This window comes from Natrix helvetica (assembly GCF_964273705.1).
Source record: "Natrix helvetica genome assembly, chromosome: 1".
Lineage (NCBI taxonomy): Eukaryota > Metazoa > Chordata > Lepidosauria > Squamata > Natricidae > Natrix > Natrix helvetica.
In genome coordinates, this window is record NC_138548.1 from 25332598 (window position 1) to 25357075 (window position 24478).

A 24478-nucleotide genomic window follows, 5' to 3' on the forward strand; every position below is an offset into this window, starting at 1 on the left:
CATGAAAATGCACAGTGAAGGGACCTACTCAATGAATGTTTACCCAACCATTAAGTTTACAAGAGGATGCAACCGAACCTTTTTGTGTCTCATGGGACTAGCTCAGAAGCACTATTTGCTACTCATGGCATTAGAGAATCTAATTGCAAGCACCCCTGGGAAACACACAAGTATCTCTCAAAGAACATTTTTCTCCTCCATTCAAGAGCTGAGCTAGAACTATAGAAAGAAAACACTTTGTGAGTTTTTATTTTTATTTTCTACTAGCCGATAACCTGGTGTTGCCCGGGTATTTATTTATAGGGTGAAAATGTCTGGACCAAACATAATTACTAATGTTGGATTTTTCCCCTTACCAGAGGGAACCCCCTTGTGGAGTACTATGAAGCTGTTACCATGGCAACTCCACTGCACTGTAGAGTAGAAGCCATTTTATGGCAGTACAGTAGAAGCCATTTTAAAGCACAACAGACTGTATCTTAACAGAACACACACTGTTAGGGGTGTCTTACCCCCACAGTATTTGTTTCCAGAGAGTAAGACATCTGTGTACCAAGTTTGGTTGAAATTGCTTGAAGCATTCCAGAGTTATACTGGAACACACACACACACACACACACAGCATATATATATGCTTTATGCTCCCTTTATTTATTTATACAACAATTTATTTATACAACACAAACATAGCAAAGGCAACATTAAAAATCAAAATATGGTTTTCTGCCTGGATGGTCTTCTGTAATGAGCCGAAAGACAGAAAGGGCGAGTAGTGTGCTCCCTCCCATATTTGGGCATACCAGGGGTTGTAACACAAATACATATGTATTTCCCTGGCTCAGCTGATAAGGAGGAGAGCCTGTGGCTTAGTGGCTAATACATCTGCCTAATATGTAATACAGCCCAGGTTCTAATCCCAGTAAGGGTATGGCTAGCTTATGAGAGCTAAATAGCTTGAAATAGATCTATACTAGTCTCCCTTTATTTATTTATCAGCACAAATACAACACAAACATAGCAAAGGCAACATTAAAAATAAAAATATGGTTTTCTGCCTGGATGGTCTTCTGTAATGAGCCGAAGGACAGAAAGGGCGAGTAGTGAGCTCCCTCCCATATTTGGGCATATCAGGGGTTGTAACACAAATACATACCTATTTCCCTGGCTCAGCTGATAAGGAGGAGAGCCTGTGGCTTAGTGGCTAACAAATCTGCCTAATATGTAATACAGCCCTGGTTTGAATCCCAGTAAGGGTATGGCTAGCTGATGAGAGCTAAATAGCTTGAAATAGATCTATACTGGTCTCCCTTTATTTATTTATCAGCACAAATACAACACACACACACACACACACACACACACACACACACACACACCAAAGAAGCCATCATCTTTTTCCAAAATAGCAGAAGTAATCTCTCAATTGTTGAATCACAGGATTGTGTACATAACTCCATCTATTTTTCAATCAGAAGCTTTGAAGCCAACCAAGTCTCTTCATTACCTATTCAAATCCCTAAAGTAAGAATTCAAGAACAGAGCAGTTTATCAGGGAAAGGAGATGGGATAAAGAAAAAGAAGAGAAAGTCAATTTAATATAAGAATTATCTTTCTCTCTTTTCTGTTTGGCCTCCAAGGGAGTATTTGCAACAAAACAAGTTGTTAGCTTGGCAATAGGGTCAAAAGTCAATGAAGGAAGATGAAAAAAAGATCTAGTTTAAAAATAATAAAAACAGGATGTTAATGATCACAAGGAGATAATGTGTTGGTTGCACTGACAAATAAAGGAGGCAAAAGAGGAGTCTTGAATATGTGCAAAGAAAGGGTGAAAGCAGTGGAGGAAACCAAGTTAAATCTGATCTCCTGCTGTGCAGGAAGAAAGGTAAAAAGAATGAAAATAAACCATTCAAAAATGGCATTTGGACATTATTTCAAAAGATGGGGGCAACAATATCTTTGGCTTTACCAATTACTTGAACTAGAGTACTGCAATATTGAGATAATACTTAAAATGATGAAGGGAAGCCCTCGTTTGGTCCTTCTAGTTCCACTTCTAGATTTGGACTGAGCAACTCTCACTAAAGCTGCTACCTTAGGTACTGCACAGTCTTGTCTTTTAAAGCTTTGGAGATATGACTGATGCAGAAAAGTCTTAAATAACTGATGGACTGCTTAAATATCATTCACTCAAGATCCTATATGAGAGAAAGAATGGAATGGAATGGAATGGAATAGAATAGAATAGAATAGAATATTGGCCAAGTGTGACTGGACACATAAGGATTTTGTGTCCAGTGCAGATCTTAGTATACATACAAAGTATCATAAGACACCAATAGGAGTAGAAAAGATGAGAATAGTAATACAACCCTACTACAAGGGTAAAGATCTTTGTTGCAATTATAGGTATTCAGCAGAGTGACAGCACAAGGGGGGGGGGGACCTATCTTTGTGGCTAATTGTTTTAGGATGCAATGCCCAAAGGGAAGAAGTTGAAACACTTTATGTTCAGGGTATGAGGGGTTTGTAGCAGTGATGCAATTCAGCCAGTTATATCTTGTTCGGGCAAACTGGTAGCAGTGGTGGCGGGAGGCTCCGCCCACCTGCCCAGACATCATCATGTCCCATATTTTATGCACTGTGCATGCATGGAAGGTCACATTTGCAAACCAGTAGCGAAGGTAAGTTGATTTCATTCCTGGTCTGTAGATACTTTCTCAGCTCTTTTTCTCAACTAGTGCAGTATGCAGGTCCTTAGTGGAAGGCAAGCTGGTTGCAATTGTTTTTTATGCAGTCCTAACTATTTGTTGAAGTCTGTATCTATCCTGTTTGGCTGCTGTAGCAAAACAGATAGTTACAGAACTACAAATGACAGATTCAACCATTCCTCTGTAGAACTGAAGCAACAGCTTCCGGGGCAGTCTGAACTTTCTGAGTTGATGAAAGGATGATTTGCATGAGGTCTTCTTAACAAACATCTTCACTTTTCAAGATCCAATGTTGGGTGCACACAGGCCCCCAAATGACGAAGGAGACCTCTCAATTAAGACTCCTCTCTTTCTGCTTATAGGAGGTAAGTAAATAACTTCTCTTGCAGGCAGGCTTTTTTCAGTTTGACTATATTGATAGTATTTAATCAATTTTTCACATTTACATTTTATATTTTAAAATCTGCAGGAGAGGCCTCTCGGAAAATACCAGAACTGTCAGAGACCCATTCTGGAACCCAAGAGAAACCATCTTTCTTCTCCTAAGCCAGAGGAGGGCATACTCCCTTGGAAAATTTGAGACCTACTCTTCCAGCATTGAAAAATGTATCTGTTTTGCTAAGCAGTGCATTGCATTCTACTTTTCAAATTCTGATTCTGCTTTTTGGATTCTGTTACTGCTTCAAATACTCACCAAAGTAGAAAGACAGGGTAGAATCCCAGTAAATATCTAATTATCATTAACAGAGAAAGGTAAAGTGTGATTTGGATAACGATGAATACATACAGATAGGCAAAAGAGGGGACTGGCATTATGAAACAAGAGAACCTGCAAGTACTTTCCAATTATATATATAAAAAAAAACCACAATGCAACCCAACAATACCGGTTAGCAAGCCCCCCTATATGTGATTCTTTTAGAATACATTGTCTTTTAAACCAGCCCGTAAAGCAATCAACCATGACCAGTTAGAAACACAGGCCTTGGTTAGAGAATAAATATAAGAATTAGAAGCAAAAGTAGTTGTGTAAAATATAGAAATATATCAATAGATTTAACATAATTAATAGAGTTAAATAAATCAAGAAGATGATTGTTATAGTATTAGAGATTTAAGGTATTGGTACTAAGCTAGGAATAGATTAAATAATGAATATGATTGTAAATTTAAATTATTATTGCACAAAATATTTGTACCCAGATGACACACTATTTAATGGAAGATGGATTGTTGATATTAAAATAAAATAAAAAAAACTTAAAAGAAAAAAAAAACACAGGCCTTGCAAACAGATTGTGCCATGGTTCTTTCAGTGAAATACTTCTACCAGTATGTTAATTGCCAGGAAAGTTAGTTTGTAAAAAAAGTTTTTAATAATAGTGAGGCAGTGATCTAGGCAGTAGATTGGAAGAAGAATCAAAAGGACTTCTGTCCCAATTGCTACCACTTAGTTTGCAGTCTGAAATGACATTTCACTGTGTCTAATGACATAGCCAGTCTTAGAGGTGCTTCATTATTAAGACTCCACCATCTGCATCTCTTCCCAATCTTCTCTGATGGTTATGAAAAGAACGGCTTTTGTTCCGCGTAGCTCTAAATGACATCCCAGTTTTACAAAGATGGCCTTCTTTATATATACTGTAGTGACTGAATGGTGGTTCATTTGATTCCTTCAAAACTATGAAGACTGTTTTGGCTGACTGGAAGGGGAAAGCCAAGAAAGTCATGGCTTGATGTAGCTCTCTAAAAGGGGAGACAAGATGAAGCTTGTATGGTTTGGGGGCAAGCAAGAGTGGTTTGCAAAGACAGAAAGGCATGGGGCAATATAGTGAATGACATTGGTGCAAACTAGGTCACCTTAGATTTCTTATTTTGTTCCCTTATCTCCTGTCTTGATTTTTTTTTTTTTTTTTTGCTTAAGACATCTTAGACTTTTCCTGTACTTTGCATTATGCTGTTCATCTCAAAAAGGAACAACATGACAGTTAACTTAATAACTGTCCTGAGTCATGACTTAATGCCTCTCAGTACTGGTTGCTGCAGAAGATTACCCAAAGAAGGCAGTCAGCAAACGTCTGGTGTGATCTATTATATATATATATATAAATATTCTTACTCATCTAGTACATCATTTATTCTTCAATAGTCTTTTTCTTGTGGCTGCTGATAAAAATAGGATCACCAACATGATTGCCAACATCCAATGACGGATATGGAAGGAGGAGGAGGAGAAGGAGAAGGGGAAGGAGGAGGAGGAGGAGGAAGAGGAGGAGGAGGAGGAAGAGGAGGAGGAGGAGGAGGAGGAGAAGAAATAGAAGAAGAAGAAGAAGAAGAAGAAGAAGAAGAAGAAGAAGAAGAAGAAGAAGAAGAAGAAGAAGAAGAAGAAGAAGAACAACAACAACAACAACAACAACAACACGAAAGTCTTTAAAATCATTTAGGCCTTTGTCTTCAACACAAGACAGCTTTATAAAGTTCATTCTTGTTTTATAGGCCCAAGACCCCATAGAAGAACAGACATAAGATGAATGTTACAGTTGAATCAAAGTAGAGGCTCATGTAGGATTGCAGTGGGATACAGTCCTCATTTCAATAGCACATTGTGAAAAAGACTATGGGGCTGCACAAAAGTACCAATGGATTCATGGGATGAAAAGCCTTGGATTTACCTACCTTGGATGAAGTTCAACATTTCATTCCAACAATGGCCAGAACTATGCAAAGTATGATGACAACATCCCTCCCAGGAGCACCTGGTGCTCAAAAGTTTGTTTTTTAAGAAAGATGAAGAAGCTATTTTATTGGAGATGGACAGACATACATTCCTTACATTAATTTTACTCTGCTGCTTTCCTATGCCTCTCTATTCATCTCTTGCATACTAGTCATCCTACAGTTTTGTTCTCTTTCACCTATTATACTCTCACACTAAATACTTACTCTGGTTTGAGTTGTCCAAGCATCAATGATCAGAAATGCAAAATGAAAAATTCTTTGCTCCGGGTGAAAAGATGCCTACAGACCTTACTGTTTGCAAACGTCTAAGTTTCACAAATCAATTTGAAAGCCATACCCTTTGCTGGCACAATTAATTAAACCGTTCACATTATTCTATAAATACTTCTTGGAGACTGAACTTTGTTCACCACTGTACACAGAGTGAGATCTCTCCAAGATGCTGATGATAATCAATAGTTACTCAGTTCCTGACATTAACTTTAGATGAGAATTCTTTCCTTGGCAACTTCCTTGGGGGATAATCTTTCTGAGATTCCAATCACTGTAACAAAACAAGGCCTTTAACTAATCAAATCATGACACACCGTGATGAAACACAGGTAACCTGAACTTTAGCTGTATTTCATGCATTGCACAGCTATGAGAGCAATGTGGGAGTCTATTAGTATGATCAACAAAAAGACATACCCTGTTTCCCTGAAAATAAGACCTCCCCAGATAATAAGCCCAATTGGGCTTTGAAGCGCATGTGCTAAAATAAGCCCTCCCCAAAAAATAAGCCCTCCCTGAAAATATTGCAACACAGCAGCAGCCATAAAGTGACCATGCTTTCCACCTCCTGCACCTCAAAAATAATAAGACATCCCCAAAAATAAGGCCAAGCACTTATTTCGGGGGGGGAGTCAAAAGAAAATAAGACCCTGTCTTATTTTGGGGAAAACATGGTACTAACATAAACATGTAAGAATATTCTTATTACAGTTTACCTAGCTAGGAAAAGAAACCTTAGTCAATCTCATTTCTATTTTTGTTCAGTAAGGTAAATTGTTCATACTGAGCTTAACAACAGTATCTCAAAGATACTCTTAAGGTTACAAACGCACAACAAATACTCACATTATGTACAACAATTTTTATCGGAATAACTATTTTATAGCTTATTTTGTAAGATACATGGGAACTATCATAAAAGGGATTGACATCTCATTTTCCTAAATATTCACAATTAATTTACAATTGTGCAAGTGCTACATGAAGAATATATCACTGGAATTTAAAATTGTCATGGAAAAATCACTAAGATACTACAATTAATCATGAAATAAAACACAACACATACATTCAAAGACTTGGCCAAGAATGAATATTTCTTCTTTGCCTTCAAAGATCATTGAGTAAACTTAATTTCCATACATGACATTCATCTAATATTCTATTATCATCCTTTGCATGAGCTACCTTTCAAAAATATCTGAATACTGTTCTCCTAAGTGTAGGGCACCAGCTTGGGAAAATATTGGCAAGTTTCTGCCTAAACATTTTTCTGTTCTTTCTCTTCCTGAGTGTTTTAAGTTCATTTCATTTCATTTATTAAATTTATAGACCGCCCCTCTCACCGAGGGGACTCGGGGCGGTGTACAGACAAAAACTAAAACCGTATATACAATAACAATATTAAATACCCCTTATTAAAAACAAATTAAATATAAGGTCTGTACAGTGATAATAAAAATTAAAACAGGTTAAAAGGGCAACCCCTTAAAATTTAAAATGCCGGCCAGGAGGATTGAAAGTTAAAACTACGATTGGGCCAGGCCAGCTAATTGGAACAGGTGGGTCTTGAGTTTCTTGCAGAAAGAGCGGAGATCGGTAGTAGTTCTGATGTCGGGGGGGAGGTCATTCCAGAGGGTCGGGCCCATCACAGAGAAGGCCCTACTCCTGGGCGTCGCCCGCTGGCATTGCCTAGTGGATGGCACCCAGAGGAGTCCCTCCCTGTGAGAGCGAATTGGTCGCAGGGATGTATGGGGTAGGATGCGATCCCGCAGGTAGCTAGGTCCTGTGCCATGGAGCGCTTTAAAGGTAGCCAGTGCAGCTCGCGCAGGAGAGGTGTTATATGGGAGTACCTAGTACAACCCATGATTACCCGCGCGGCCGCATTCTGGACCAGCTGCAGCCTTCGGGCGCATCTCAAGGGGAGCCCCATGTAGAGAGCTATGTTATGTCTGTCTGCCCATCCATCCATCCATCCATCCATCCATCCATCCATCCATCCACACACTTCTCTTAATATTAACTCAGAGATACATATATTGCAAATCAAAGTGCTCTGTTGCCATGTTTGTTTTACAAAATAAGTTAGGCTCCATGAGAGATGAGTGTGGGAACAGAAAATAGTGAAGTGTTGATATGAACTTACTCCCACACCTTAGTACAAGGCAGAGATGGTTCCTAAGGTACTAAACATACAATATCAATGCTCTTTTCACAGTTAATTTTCTTTTAATTACATCAGTGTGTCCGTGTGCATGTGTGTGTGTGTGTGTGTGTGTGTGTGTGTGTGAGAGAGAGAGAGAGAGAGAGAGAGAGAGAGAGAGAGAGAGAGAGAGAGAAAGAGAGAGAGAGAGAGAGAATATCAAATGTGTTCATCAATTCAAAGGGATCACTCGACTTACTGTTTTTCTTTTCTATATGATTTCCTGATATGGTACATGATATAAACATTTCTTTATATTGGGCTTGATGGCATTTTAATTTCTACTGTAGGTGCTCTCCAGGATAGTAAAAGAGTCTCAGCTGCAATTGCTTTTGCATGAAGATTTTTTTTCCTTCTGTTTTTATCCCCCCTTCCCCAAACTCATTAGCAATGATGTGAGAAAACAAAGAGTTGAAAACAAAATCTGATCCAAACTCTAGAAGTACGTGATCCCGAGCTAATTCCTCCCTTGTGATTTGCTGTGTTTTTATCAGACTGAGATGAGAGCGATGGACCTCATCCAGTGGATAAGCCTCAGTGAAATGAATAGATGCTTTACAAAATATGCTATGGCACGTCTTCCTTTTTCCTTTTTCTTTTTACAAGACTTTGGTAAAACTATTTCCAGTGGATGGGTCTGCAACATTTAAAGAATATGTGTTTCTTTAAAATGGGATGAGATCCTGGATCTTTTTCACATTTATTGTATGCAATATATCCAATACCCTTTAGCACAAATTGTTGCAGGACAACTTTTATGTGCAATAATCTTATTTCTGTGGCATCGTTCAACGTCTCAATACATCAAGTTACATTAGATCCGGAGGTTCTTGGATTACCTGCCCCCTTTCAGATATGTCAGACTTCAATGATCCATTATAGTTTATAGCATAATGGCTGGTCAAGACAAAATTGCAGTTCATAGCAATAGCATTTAGATTTATATACTGCTCCATGCTGCTTTACATCACTCTCTGAGCAGTTTGCAAAGTTGGAATATTACTCCCAACTATTTGGGTCCTTATTTTACCGACCTCAAAAGGATGGAAGGTTGAGTCAACCTTGAGCTTGTCAGGATCAAATTCCAGCCTGTGGCCAGAATTTGCCCACAATACTGTATTTTAACCAGTGCCACATCATGGTTCCTTTCTATCTGAAAAGTGACCCTCTTGAGGAGGATGCTATAAGCCAGTGATGGCGAATGTTTTTGTCCTTGCGTGTCAAAATTGTGTGCGCGCGCATGATAGCATCTGTGCATGTGCCCCACTCCCACAATGCAGTGCGCCACACCCACCTGCGCACATGACAACAACAACACCCCCATGCATGCGTGCATGACCGGAAGTCCTGTTTTTCGCCCTCCCCAGGCTCCAGAGGCTTTCCTGAAGCCTGGGGTGGGCAACAATGGCCTTCCCTGGTCCCCTGGAGACCCTCCAGAAGCCAGAAACAGATTGTTTCCAAGCTTCTGGTAGGCCTATTGGGCCAGTTTTTCACCCTTCCCAGACTCTTTTATGACTTTTATGACTCTTCTTGCCAAAGTTATTAAGCAAACCATTGCATTTGTTAAGTTAGTAACATGGTTATTAAGGGAATCTGACTTCCCCATTGACTTTGCTGGTCAGAAGGTGGCGGAAGTGGATCACATGACCTTGGGATACAGCCATGGTTATGAAGAATGCACCACTTACCAAGCATATGAATTCAGATCACATGTTCTTGGGGATGCTGCAAAGGCTATAACTTTGAAAAGCAGTCATAAGTCACATTTTTAGTGCCGTTGTAACTTTGAATGCTCACTAAACAAAGTGTTGCAAGTCAAAAATTGCCAGTATTCTTTCACAGCTTATGGTAGCATTGTTGCAGAAGGAAATTGATATAATTGCTTCCTTTTTAAAAAAAGAAAGAAAGAAAGAAAGAAAGAAAGAAAGGAAGGAAGGAAGGAAGGAAGGAAGGAAGGAAGGAAGGAAAGAAAGGAAAGGAAGGAAGGAAGAAAGAAGTAAGTGAAGGAAGGAAGGAAAGAAATAAAGAAAGAAAAAAGTGAAGTAAGGAAGAAAGAAAGGAAGAAAGAAAGAAGTGAAGAAAGGAAGGAAGGAAAGAAAGAAAGAAAAAAGTGAAGGAAGGAAGGAAGAAAGAAAAAGAAAGAAAAAAAGTGAGGGAAGGAAGGAAAGAAAGGAAGGAAGGAAGAAAAAGAAAGAAAGAAAGAAAGAAAGAAAGAAGGAAAGAAAGAAAAAGGAGCATCTTAATAAGATGCTCTAAACAGCCTTAGCTTTCATTGGCAATAAGCCTGGACTGAATTTAAACATGCCTTTACCTGTCAAAAATGAAGAAAATAAAAATGTTCATACACTTTTGGGGATAAGGTCAGCCAGATTGTATAACATTTACGACCGCTGATGCTTTGGTTAGAAAGCCATTTTTAAAAGTATTTCTAAGCAGCAAGAAAAACAACAAAAAATGATGCTGGAATAAGCTCCTAAATGATTTTCCTTGCAATATTAGCTGGATTGGAATCATTGTGGCATTTTATAAAAGTTGTCCAAAAAAGCCACCGGAACACATAAACAATATTTATTTGTACATACAGTGTTTTACCCATATTTCACATACCTAAATCAAACCACTGAGCCATGGTGGTGCAGTGCTTAGAGTGCAGTACTGCAGGCTACTTCTGCTGAATGCTGCCTGCCTGGAATTTGGCAGTTCAAATCTCACCAGGATCAAGGTTGACTCAGCCTTCCATCTTTCTGAGGTGGGTAAAATGCGGACCCAGATTGTTGGGGGCAATAGGCTGACTCTGTAAACCCACTTAGAGAGGGCTGCAAAAGCACTGTAAAGCAGTATATAAGTCTAAGTACTATTGCTAAACTGAAGTCCAGTTTATGTTATCTTGGGCTAAGGTTTTAGCAGAGACCTCAAGAATCATTAGTAAAGCCTTACTCAAGTTGGCATCTCCTCTCTTGCAAGCAGCAAAATATCCACCTAAATATCCATTTTAATGGAGAAGGAGAGAAAATGGCTCTCTTTCTTTCTTTGATTGAATAACCCTTCTAAGGAAGCAAGCAAAATATCATTCCAACCTTCCATTTGAGCACTCTAAGACAACAGTTCTACATTATTTTTACACATTCTATTTCAAGGCTTTTAAAGAATACAGAGTCCTTGTCCTTAGCTGTGAAGGAATTGAGGCCATATGCTAATTCAAAGAGAAACAAACTGGGGACACAACCCCCCCTTTTTTTATTTTGTTTTTGTAAGACGGGGCGATGTGTGTGTCAGTTGTTTGGTGAAAGTTTCAAATCTTCCCACTATATTCTTTGAAAGGGCATTAGATGAAGGATGGAGAACTGTAACGTTCAAGGTATCTGTGGCCTAATTGATCAAAAAGCGTAATTTGGCAAAACAAAAACATGGAATCCAAATGACTACTTGCTGATAGCTTTTCGGAACCCATGGTAAAACTCGCTGTGGGAATCCAGCTGTTATATGAACATATGAAAAGTGGATCATCCATAATAATGTCATAATTTGTTTGGCTGGGCACATCTTATATGAACAAAACCACTACATTTGGTTAACGTAGGTCCATGGTGGCGAACCTATGGCACGTGTGCCAGAGATGGCACGGAGAACCCTCTCTGTGGGCACATGCACCATCGCCAGCTGCCCTTCTGATTTCTGGTGCACACATGAATGCCAGCCAACTGGCCTTCGCGGTTGCCAGAGTGCCGGAAAATGGCCCGAAAAACACCTTAAAAACACAGCTGGTCTTCAAGAAAAACAGCTGGTCTTCAAGTTTCTGGTGCTCTGGCACATGCAAATGTGCAAATGCATGAACATTCCGGTTTGGGCACTTGGTGCCAAAAAAGTTAGCCATCTCTGACCTAGGTCTAATGTCTTGTACGAACTCAAAACATATACGTAGACCAAGTTGGCAACTCTTCCACAAATCTTGTGTAAGTCAGACATGTTGGACTTCAACCCCCACAATTCCTTGTGAGCACAGCCACTGGCTAGGACAGGGGTGTCAAACTTGCAGCATCACATGATGTATTGGGACTTTTTTTCCCCTTTGCTAAACTGGGCAGGGGTGGGGCCAGCACATGACACATCAGGGCTGCATGTTTGACACCCCTAGGCTAGGAGTTCAACTGTAGGAGTTGAAGAAAAAAAACACCTGAAGAGCATCAAATTTCAGAAGACTCGTTAAGGGGCTCTCAGGAGCCTAGAAGGAAATAACAAGTTGTTTGCTTTTTTTTTTCAGCCTAGTTCCCAGAAATTGGAGCAATGGTTTATGCTCTAAATGTTTACTACTATCATGAGAGAAAAGTATATGTCTGTATCTTTTTTTTTCTGATAGCTTACCTCCTTTATTTTACCTACATTTCCCCCCAATTCCCACTTTCTCGTGTTTTGTTTTTTCCAGGCATGGGTTTTCAAAGGACCTTTCCAGCAAGACAAAAACAAATATTTCATTGGCTGGCTTGGAAAAGGAATTCCAAAACCATGATGTCTCTATACCTACAAAGAGCAAAATCATTCAAGCCTCAACATTTTATGGAAGCAAAAGCTGGACTTTGAAGAAGCAAAGTAGGAAGGATATTGGTGACTTTGAACTTTGAGGTTGAAGAAAACTCCCCAGAATACCATGTGCAGCCAAGAAAACAAACAGATGGATCACTAAACAAACCAATCCAGAGTTTTCATTTGAGACATCAATGACTAGGCTCACATTATCCTACTTTGGCCACATCATGCAAAACTCAGTGGAAAGAAAGAGAACCGCACAACCAGCAGCAAGGTGGCAAGACTGAGTTACAGGGACTTTGAATGCACAGTGGGAAAGCCTGAATGACCAGGTTAAGAAGAGATCAACATGGAGAAAATATTTCTAAAATATGTGTTTGTTCTGAGTCAACCACAATTTTATGACCCATAATCAATCATTGATTATGGGCCACCTAATGAGAAGGAAGGACTCACTGGAGAAGAGCCTAATGCTGGGAAAGATTGAGGGCAAAAGAAGAAGGGGACAACAAAGAATGAGATGCCTGGATGGAGTCACTGAAGCAGTAGGCATGAGCTTAAATGGACTCCAGAGTATGGTAGAGGACAGGAAGGTCTGGAGGAATGTTGTCCTTGGAGCCGCGATGGGTCAGACACGACTTTGCAACTAACAATAACTACAATCAATCATTGGTTTGCAAAGGGACTGGGTCTTTTTAATTGTTCTAATAAAGTTTTAAGATAGGGCTAAACAGTTTTTACCCATCAACACATTTTGTCAGGGCAATTTTTCACTTGAGAGGGGAAGCTGGAAGATCTTCATCTTAGATTCACAGTCCTGATTAAACTCATATATAGATGGATAATGCGCCTTACTTAAGATAACTCTTCAGGCATATGATTATATGGTTTCTAGTTCATTTGCTAACACTTAAGCTTTTATCAAGATTGCCAGTTATTTTGCTGTGACCAAGAACAGACCACTTAAAACAGTTCTAGAGCTTGCCATTAAAAAAATAAAACCTGTTTACATTCAAACAAGATTGATATCCAGCATTTTTTTTTTTAAATCACTCTGTGATTTACTGGTGGGATTTACATAGCATGTTTAGGTAGGTTAAAATAAAGTTGTATACTCTGCATTTCAGCATCTTTGGGAAACCAGACAAAATATTAGCATCCTGTAGAAATCTAGGTATCATTGTAAACCATATGATGGTTTATTGTTTGGGCAAAACGTAACAATGACTTTTGCCATGATGAGTGAATCCTGACAATGAATGCCAGCATGATTTAATAGCAAATTGATTAAACAATTTTTTTCCCCATTCAGGGAAGAATAAGGGAGATACCCTTCACATGCTAGCATACACCAATTTCTTCCCTGTTCAAACTGACCAAAATTCTAAATCCAGTTTAGTGAAAGGCAATTGTTTGTCTATGACAAGGATGAGGAACTACGGACCCTTTATGACTTGTGGACTTCCACTCCCAGAATTCCTGAGCCAGCCATTCTTGTTTGAGAATTCTGGAAGTTGAAGTCCACAGGTCATAAAAGCAGGGGACTTGTAATTCCCCACCCCTGCTTTTATGGGTACCCAAATATTGCAGTATGCACTTCCTTCAGAGAGGACTGTGTTGCAAAAGCCACTTTCACGCAGAAGACTAACAACTCAACAATCTACACAACAGGGAGATATGAATCTGTAGGTTGAAATGAAATCTCCAAAAAAACCATTATTTTAAAATTTAATATTACCGCAGAAAAGATGGAGTAAAATGGAACAGAGACTTACACTGTACGATCAGCTGTACCAATGCTTCCCTTGGCTTGACGTTAAATCCATTGTATTGACTGGTTTGACACCTGTAGGTTCCTGTCATCTCCCTTGAGACATTGACAATCCTCAGGATCCCATCATAGCTCTCCATCTGCATTGTCCCATCTGGCATGGGAATTTCCTTGTCTGCCCTGGACCAGAGGATGATAGGCTTCGGTTTCCCGGTCACCTGGCACTGCAGTTCAATGGTATCTCCTTCTCTGGTGACCAAGGGTGACTTTTCTTGTGGAACAGTCAGGTTTGGTGGAACTTCAAATGGGTGCAAAGGGAAAAGGAAAGGAAGAAAACAAGAAGTGGAAATGAAATGGTTAGTACATGAGAGTTCTGTGACTTTGAATGCATAATTATAAGGCATACTTTAACCAGCTCTGGAAGAGTATGAAAGAATAATAGATTGAAAGAGTTGCAAGGAACCTTGGAGGTTTTCTAGTCCAACCCACTGCTCAAGCAGGAGACCCTATACCAGTGATGGTGAACCTTTTTTGGCTCGCGTGCCACAAGTGGGGGGAGCGCAGGGGGGTCGAGTGCGGGCGTGCCGCACCCATAATGCAACGCGCGACCCCCCAGTGCGCATGCACGCACAACACGTGACACCCCCCATTTTTACATGGTTTTTTTGCCCTCCCCAGGCTCCAGGGGCTTTATAGGAGCCTGGGGAGGGCGAAAAGAGCCTCCCCCAACCCCCAGGAGGCCCTCCGGAGGCTCCAGGGACTGTCCGGAGGCTTCCCTGAAGCCTTTGGAGCGCTTAAAACCACCCTCTGAACAAACCGGAAGTGACTTCCGGGTTGCTCGGAGGGTCATTTTAAGCGCTCCGAAGGCATCAGGGAAGCCTCGGACGGTCCCTGAAGCCTTCGGAACGCTTAAAACCACCCTCCGAGCAACCCGGAAGTCACTTCCGGTTTGCTCGGAGGGTGGTTTTAAGCATTCCGAAGGCTTCAGGGACGGTCCCTGAAGCCTCTGGGGGAGGGGGGGCGGGGGAGGCTCTTTTCGCCCTCCCCAGGCTCCTATAAAGCCTTTGGAGCCTGGGGAAGGCGAAAAATAGCTTTTAAAAAGGTGAACTCAGCTGGCCAGTGCGCGTATGCTGGCCAGCTGACAGGGCAGCGCCTCACGTGCCCTGAGAAATGGCTCCGCGTGCCACTTGTGGCACGCGTGCCATAGGTTCGCCATCACGGCCCTATACCTTTTCAGACAAATGACAGCCCAACCTCTTCTAAAAACAACCAATGATGGAGCAACCACAATTTCTGGATGCAAGTTTTAAGTTTCTGGATATTATCTGAAAATAGGACCTGACCTGGGGCACTCACATTGCAGCACTAGTCAAAAGGGCCCAACAGAGAATATACTACCTGAGACTTCTCAGGAAACAACAACTAAATGAAAAACTGTTGTTGACCTTCTACCGCTGCACCGTAGAGAGTATTCTAACTTACTGCATCTGTGTATGGTTTGCCAATTGCACAGGGGCAGGTAGGACAGCACTCCAGAGGGTCAACATCATTGCCCAGAGGATCATTGGTTGCCCTCTCCCCTCTTCGGAAGAGCTTTATAGCTCCTGCTGCCTTAAGAAAGTTCAAAACATTCTCAAAGATCCATCTCATCCTGGGCACTTTTTTTAAACTATTACCATCTGGCAGACGGTACAGGATAATAAAAACAAGGACAAACAGGCTGAAAAACAGCTTCTATCCCAGGGCAACAACCATATTGAATTCTACGGTATAGTGCAATATCGGGTTTTCAATTTCAATTATACAGAAAGTAAAATTGTAATGTGCACTGAAGATGCCGTTTAATTTCATTGTACCATGTGCAATGACAATAAACTAAACAAAATGAAACAAAACGAAAGGGGATTTCACATCTGAATACATTTTGATATAGTGTTATAGTGCAATATTCTCCTGTTGTAGGTGAGATCTATCCCCCACAATCCTGGCTTTCTGGAAAAGTATAAAACTAGGTTCTGCCACTTGGCCTGAGGCCCCAACAGGGACTCTACATTAAGATTGACAGATAGGATACTTTACTTTACTTTACTTTATTTAGATTTATAAACTGCTCCCTCTCCCCGAAGGGACTCAGGAAGAAGGATAGAGAAGATTTAATAATTAATTCGTTTTTTTTTTAACTTTTTATTCCAATCTTTCTAATAATATTAGAAATTGCTACTGTTTTGTTTTTTTGCATTTTTTAAACTTTTGTATTATATTGTAAGCCACCCAGAGTCACTGCATTAGTGAGATAGGTGGTTTAAAATTAAATAAATTAATAATAAATAAAGAAATATAGATGTCAGCATTCCAAGTAATGCACCGATAGAAAGCAGAACTCTGAGGCAGGCAAATTCCTCAAAGAACAATTTATTGGCTACATCGTATTGGCACAACTGGTGAATGTCAACTCTGAATGTTTCCATAGCTTTCACCTAATTAAAAAGTAAAAGTTTCCCCTTCCCCACCCCAAGTCACTGGTCATGCTGTCCAATTAAGCTGCTGCCTGATTGCTTGGATACTTCACTCCTCCCCTTGCCAGCCACATGTCAGGATGTCCTTGGTTCTCACAGGAAAACTTTCTTGTTTTGGTTACAAAACCCCATCTAGCTATTTCCCCCCTCCCTGCCCCTTCTTCTGCTTTGTGGCAAACCTGAAGCCTCCAAGATGGCCTCAGCAAGGTTCTCTTCAGGATTGACAATAGAAACAATCCAAATCCAGAAAAATAGAGTATTTTCTTCTAGTCCATCAATCTATATATTTTCTCAGTCTACTCAATCTGCTACACTGAGGAATAAAAATGTTTACCAAGATATTTACCGATTAAAACAAACATAGAAAACTAAAATAACACTAAGGAAAGAAGGCAGACATTATTCTCTTTTTTCTCCTTGGAATGTGACTACAAGAATGTTCTTCATCAAAGAACTTGCCTTGATTTTATGACAATCATATTAGTTTTTAGATCTTGCTGTGGTACAATACTGAAAAATGAAGAATACTTTTAACTATAGTGCTACTCCTGCAGCTCCATAATAGAAATAAACACAATATATATATAAACAAAAGCAGCACGAGCCATATCCAGTACATCTAAAAACCAGCAACCTATCCAACTCCTATTTTTGACTAAAATTAAAATATCAGCTACCAATTGTGTGACAGAATATCACTGCTTGTGAGCACTGTTGAAAACAACATGCTGGACCAAAATTGACCACACAAAGAAGGATGTTACAGTATAGTACAATATTGCCCATTGATTATTGATGATTTTAGTCCTTTTAATCAATTGTTAATATTCTTTGCCACTGTAAAATTTTGTGTACTGTTTTTATGCTTTAAATACTTTATTGTACACAATAAAGTATAAGGCCACACTTGGAATACTGCATTTAGTTTTGGTCACCACAATGTAGAAAAGATGTGGAGACTCTAAAAAGAGTGCAGAGAAGAGCAACAAAGATGATTAGGGGACTGGAGACTAAAACATGTGAAGAACAGTTGCAGGAACTGGGTATGTCTAGTTTAATGAAAAGAAGGACTAGGGGAGACATGATAGCAGTGTTCCAATATCTCAGGGGTTGCCACAAAGAAGAGGGAGTCAAACTATTCTCCAAGGCACCTGAGGGTAGAACAAGAAGCAATGGGTGGAAACTAATCAAGGAGAGAAGCAACTTAGAACTGAGGAGAAACTTCCTGACAGTTAGAACAATTAATCAGTGGAACAGCTTGCCTCCAGAAGTTGTCAATGCCCCAACACTGGAAGTCTTTAAGAAGATGTTGGATAGTCATTTGTCTGAAACAGGGTTTCCTGCCTAGGCAGGGGGTTGAATTAGAAGACATCCAAGGTCCCTTCCAACTCTGCTATTGTATTATATTGTACAAACCAGAACGCCTTCTATGATACAAATGGGTGGTTTGGAGCACCACTTGAACACCATTGGCATTGACATAATTATCATCAGTCAGTCGCAACAGCCAGCTCACCCAGTTAGACTTGGGTGCTGTGTTTTATTTCACAAGATGGCATTTGTTATCCAAAATGTGGACACTGCATCTATGAGGAGGAAAAAAAAACCCACTAGGAATATGATGACGATGAGTTGCAAAAGGCAACTTTACTAGGAACAGGTTACATCCTGAAACCATATCTTTAACACTACCAAACATTCACCTATGCCTATTCCAGGTCCTTGGGAAGGATGTGATAGGTGGATAAAAATGCCAAATCCAGTCTGAACCTCTGGCTGACTGTGTGACGAATCATAATAATTAACAAGATAACCAAATGGAGTCAGGAGTAAAATAACAAAGGACAAATTGACCCGAGCATCCATTGGGAGAGGTCAACAATGCCAAAACAGTGGGCCCTTTTAAAGAAATATGTGTCATTTGTATTAAAAGGGGGCAGTATGTAAAGCCTAAAAAAGATGCATAAGTATGTTTTGCAAAACCCCCGGATTTCATCTCCTTCTGTTTGTTTCCAGGGATAAAAGGAAGAAAACAACAACAAAACTTCTCAATTAAAAAGGACATTTTCCCAGTCAATAAATGGCAATATTAAAAGTGATGTTTTTAAATGAATGCCTGCAGCTTGAAAATGCCCTGACTTGAGTCATTAATTATATAGACTAGAAAATTACTTTTATTATTATGACAACAGACACAACTTTAAGGGGGGAAAACCATCAATAAGCACTTTTGAACTAAAAAGAAAAAAAAAAAGATTATTCCTTTCACACCCTGTCAAAGTTACCCAGAACACACACAACATCTTATCATAAGGGCCAGAAACCCACTGTTTAATAGAAAAGTGACATTTAATTGGCAAATTTATTTTGTAGATTAAAAAAAGTTAGTTGAAAGGAGACCAACCCACCCTGATCTATCTTATCCAAATTAAAGACCGAATGTGAAAGAATATGAAATATATATTTGATAGACTATATGGAAACATGTTTTCATATTTCAAGTAACACCTTTCAAAAACCAGATGGAGGCAAATGACATTTTGCTTCTGGGGAGAAATGATATATCTCCAAATCGTCTAATTCAGTGTTCCTCAACCTTGGCAGGTTTAAGATAGGCTGGCTGGAGAATTCTGGGAATTGAAGTCCATATACCTTCAACTTGCCAAGGTTGAGAAACACTGATCAAGTTGAAATATTGGGCAGCAACCTTGTTTAACCAGATTAATGTATGGGCTTTACCAATCAGATGCGAAAACTCTGAAGAACTTAGACAAACAAAAAACCTATTCTTATATATTTGGGATGGCTGAATTTCCACACGGTTTCAAGTTGTGAATGTTCTAAGTCCTGCTACTCAAGAGTCTTTTAAACGAGAGGCTGAGGAGTGACTTTAGGACACCCTATTGCACAAAATAGGACGCAGGGCAGGCAGGCAGTTTCCACACCATGGACCCAAATGGACAGCACAAAGTTAGGTGAAGGATTATGGGTGGGGTGAAATGGTAAATCTGGTATTACCAATACCCATTTCCAAGTTCACTGAACCAAGAGATAGACGGAGGATAGATTTCAACAATGAAAAATGCAAGGTGAGCTGGGTTTCCACAAAGCCAAATGCTTGCCTCTGGCAACATATTTATTTAGAAGAATGCCTCCGAGTCACATAGACGAGAATAGAAACTGGGGGAGGAAAAAGTTGGAGTTTTGAGAAGATGCCCATCTGCCAAGCAAAAGGACAAAGGTAAGGTGAAGTGAAGTGACATATAAAATCCTGCAGTTAAGAGAGGTGTCAGAATATATTTGTAGATTATTTCCTGGTAAATTGATGTTTTGGGATTGACTATGACCTTCTACAGCAATCATTGAGTCTCATTTTTGAGAGTTCCACGACGTGCTTGCAGTAAGGGCTCAACAACAATACTTAAATGGGACACTCAGGAGAACAAATATATCCTTGGAAATGCCATCTACCTACAGCAAAAAGAACATTTTTTCTTCCACTTCTTTCCATTTCCAGGGTACAGTATCTTGTCCAGTCTCTAACTTTCCTATGTATGTCCTTAGCTACCATGTTTCCCCTAAAATAAGACAGGATCTTATTTTCTTTTGACCCCTGAAATAAGCACTTGGCCTTATTTTCGGGCAGGTCTTACTATTTTTGAGGTGCAGGAGGCGGTGAGTGTGGTGACTTCATGGTTGCTATGTTGCAATATTTTTGGGGAGGGCTTATTTTGGGAGGAGGGCTTATTTTAGTGCATGCGCTCAAAAGCCCGATTGGACTTATTATCCGGAGAGGTCTTATTTTTGGAGAAACAGAGTAACAGTTAGTATGTTGCATGTTTAAATATCTGTAATTTCCAGGATCTGTGTATGTCTCACCTAACAGTTAGTATGTTGCAGGTTTAAACCTTTTTTTCCCCATCAAGTTTTGGACATGGCTTGAAGTTCCATGCTTCAGCTGTTAGATTTTGCTCATCATTTTAAGGTATGAAATTAGGTTTTATTATTGGAACTAATTAGACTGCAGGACTGCTTTTAACAGAATTAATAAATTTCCATGTCCAATTCATTACATGATATATAATTTTGTGTTAGTTATTCTGAATATATTTAACAAAAAATATAATGTATATACTGTAAATCCATAGTTAAATAATTGTTATCATGGACTTGTTAAGTTAGTAATGATTTTACATACATAGTACAATATCCACAATTGTTTTATGACCAAGGTGATCCTACAACTGTTTTGAGAGTATTAGCATCCTACAAGCATTGGTTTTCTTCTTCCTCTCTTTTGACTTTTCTTACACATGGTGAAGTCAAGTCCAGTGAGTAGCATAATCTATCACTGGCTGAAGAAGCTATGAAAAGATTTCAGGTACAGCCATCTGACGGATTCTTCTGATACATCCAATTGCTCTTCCAAATGAATCTATTTTAAGAAAAGATAATGCTTTCTGTCTAAGGAGAAACACTCCAACAGATAGAATGTCCCTCTCTGCTTTAGCCTTGCAAGACAAACACAAATCACTAGTATTCATCCATCATATGCCAGACATTTAATAATCTTTGCTTGACAAACACATATGGAGATACACATGTTCTCCCTTTCGGCATATGTTTTGCTAGAACTGAACTGAAACACACCACCAAGCAACAATATCCCCCACTCCTATGAGCAAATCTATTTTCAGATCCTCAAATGTTTCTCATATTCATTCCTACATCAATGTGGAAGTATTTTGAAGGGTCACAGCACAGTGACAGCATGTGTGCTTTGAATGCAAAATCTCCATCAGTTAGTTGCCTGTATTTTAAAGAGACTGGGGAAAAATCCATTGTGAAAACAACTGCATGATTAACCAAGGAGTGTAACAGGGTCTTTATGCTTTTGGGAATAATTTGCAGGGGGAAGATTGGCCATGACTAATGACAACCTAGGAGAAGGACAACCTATTCTTTTTTCTAAACTTTATTTGTTTCTAAATTCCTGATATCCTTTATTTTTGACACATTCTTATTACTCTTTCTTTCACTCCCACTGAAGAAGGTGGGAGTTGCATTTTCCATAAAACTAGTTTGCAGAGGAAAAGGTATTGAAATTAGGCTGATGGCTGCAGTTTGCTCATACCATTGGGTTTTGAGGTCGGAAAAATGACCTGGGTTTCTTTCAAATAGCTTGCTGTCTTCCGAAAAGAATTGGCAGTGAATTTCTACAATCTCTATGGGAGGTTACAGAAACACCCTCACCTGTGCTGCTGGAAATGTTGACGTCGATGCTGATATCTGAGATGCCACCACCTTTCAGAGCTGCAACGCATGTGTATGTCCCAAAATCTGTGAATTTCAAATCAATGATGTCCAAATTGGTGGTTCCTGGAGAGACATCGGGGTCTGTTTGAGTAATCACCATCCTTTCAGAGCTGCGCAGGGGTCGACCATTTTTAAACCAACTGAACATGAGCTCTTCAGAGGGAATCGCTTCCACTTGACAAGAGATCTTGACCTCTCTTCCTATCTGAATGTTGTCATCTTTATGATATGGGTCAGGTGTGATCCAGAACCGTCCCTTCTTCAAGGCTAAAATGGGATAAGCAGAACATGAATGAGTTTGGTGCAACACTGACCTATTTGCACACAGGTGAGAGAGAGAGCATAACCAGTTTGATGAGATAACTAGTTTTGAATGTAAGAATCACTTCTGCAAAGGAGTCATGCCTTGAGGTCTACAATTCTTCTTCCTGCAAAACACACTAGACTTTAAATCCAACTACAGATAGGTTTACAAGAATACTGAAATTTTTCAAGTATGAGACGCACTGGAGTATAAGATGCACCAAGATTTTGAAGAGGCAAATTAAAAAAAAAGTTTTTGCACTTTGCAGACCTTCAAAAACAGCCCGTTTTTCACAAGAATGGGTCCGTTTTTTGTCAAAAAAAAGGGCACGCATAGTCTTTAGACACGCATGCTTATAGACTGCTCCTTGGGGCTGGGGGGGGGGAATTAAGCAAAAACCACTCAATTTTCTGCTCATTTCTGCCCTCCCCAGCTCCCAGGAGCAGTCTGAAAGCCTCCTAAAGGCTATACACCATTTTGGTGAAGGGGGCGAGCTTTTGGGAGGCAAAAAATGCCTGCATTCAGTGTATAAGCCACACTCGGATTTTCAGCCTCTTTTTTGAGGGAAAAAGATGCCTCTTATTCTCTGAAAAATACGGTAAATCTAAAATATGGATATTACAATAGAACCATTTCAAAAGAAAGGCAGTAGAAAACAATCCAAATAAAGCTGTAACAAATCTGGTGTGCTCCGATAGAGAGCACTCTCTCCATACAAGCAACGTGAACAGTCAATCAATTCCAAAATCCATCTGAAATGTAATAATTTACATTTTCTTTCTGAAAATAGCAAAGTAGACACAGTTGAATTCAACAGTTGCGGACAGGGATAAAACTAAGATCTTATTTTGGATTCGCACCTGTGACATTTCCCACAGACGGGAACATGACACATTCCTTGTAAGTTAAACAACAGAAGGATAATTTAATTTAATTTGACTCAATTTACTTTCTCAACTTAGGCACTGCCCTGTCTGAACTGTCTCTAGATGGGTACAATTAAAAAAAAAAAAACCAAGCAGAACAGCAAACACAATATAATAATTTTTGACCTATGTGTGAGTTGGGAAACTATATGAATTTGTTTAATAATTATAAAAAAAGAATGAAGAAGAAAAACGGGTGCCCCCTGACTAATTACTGTACACACACACACACACACTCAAAAGCATTCTGGTAACAAGTGCAGCTCATGAAGCAGAAGTATTATGAGGATGTGCTGTCTATGTCATTGAATTCTAGGTCAACTGAAGCTCCTGAGTGATTTTCAAGGACAGCCTGGTTAAAGTAGATTATAGTAGTTATGTTCTGAGCTGAACTATGGCATGTCACCGTAGAATAGGTAGAATTACTGGGACATAATAATAACTTGCTATTTCACTTATGTAAGAATTGCTTTGCTCCTGAAAAATGTAGAATTGCCTCTGCCATTTGCTTCTACCAGTGATCTAACTCCTGTTATCTTGTTTTTGTGTACAACTCAGTACCTGGTGCGTGGTATATCATGGCCTGTCAGGGTTACATCGGGCAAATACCTGTGTTGCTAAGCACCCAGCCCCTTGGTTGCTAAGCATTCGTCCCTCCTGTTCCTTGCTGCATCGCCAATGCAGGGCTACAAGGAAGACATGGGCCACGGGGCCAGAATTGGGTACCAAGCTGGTGTCTCTGAAGGTATAAAAAGATCCATACCTTCCCCAAGGTGTGGCCTTCCTTACATGCAGCTTGTCTGTATGTTCATGGAACACCAGCTCTTTGGTTTGATTTTTTTAAAAAAGCTGTTTCTTTTTCAACCCTCCGCTTAAGCTCTTCTTTTGGCCTATCGTTGACTTAAGCGCATCACCAAAATTTACAAATGTTTGAAGGATGTTTCTCTTTTTTCTCTCTCTCTCCTTCTCTCTCTCCACCCTTCCCCTTCTGTGTGTATACCTGGAAGCCAAACTACTGGTCAACAGGTTCTTTAATTTTCTTCCTACCTTAGCAGATATTACTGTCAGTGGCATTGATACAATCAAGTCTGAAAACCTAGTCTGTTTTTGTCTTACAGAAAAACTTTCTTTGAAAGTATTCAGTTGTAATAGTTGATAACAATATGATGACCCCACATTACCTTTATTTTCCTCTCTA

The 24478-nt window shown here is 39.7% G+C and overlaps 1 protein-coding gene across 1 annotated transcript in view; it reads right to left on the reverse strand.

Annotated features, from left to right (window-relative positions):
* Positions 1-24478, reverse strand: part of MDGA2 (MAM domain containing glycosylphosphatidylinositol anchor 2) — a 624733-nt gene that overhangs the window by 204229 nt on the left and 396026 nt on the right. Inside the window, exons 7-8 of the mRNA XM_081938341.1 lie at positions 21988-22317; positions 14223-14516 (exon numbers count right to left, since the gene is read on the reverse strand). Of these exons, the coding sequence (XP_081794467.1) occupies positions 14223-14516; positions 21988-22317 (624 nt within the window). The remainder of the gene's footprint in view (positions 1-14222; positions 14517-21987; positions 22318-24478) is intronic.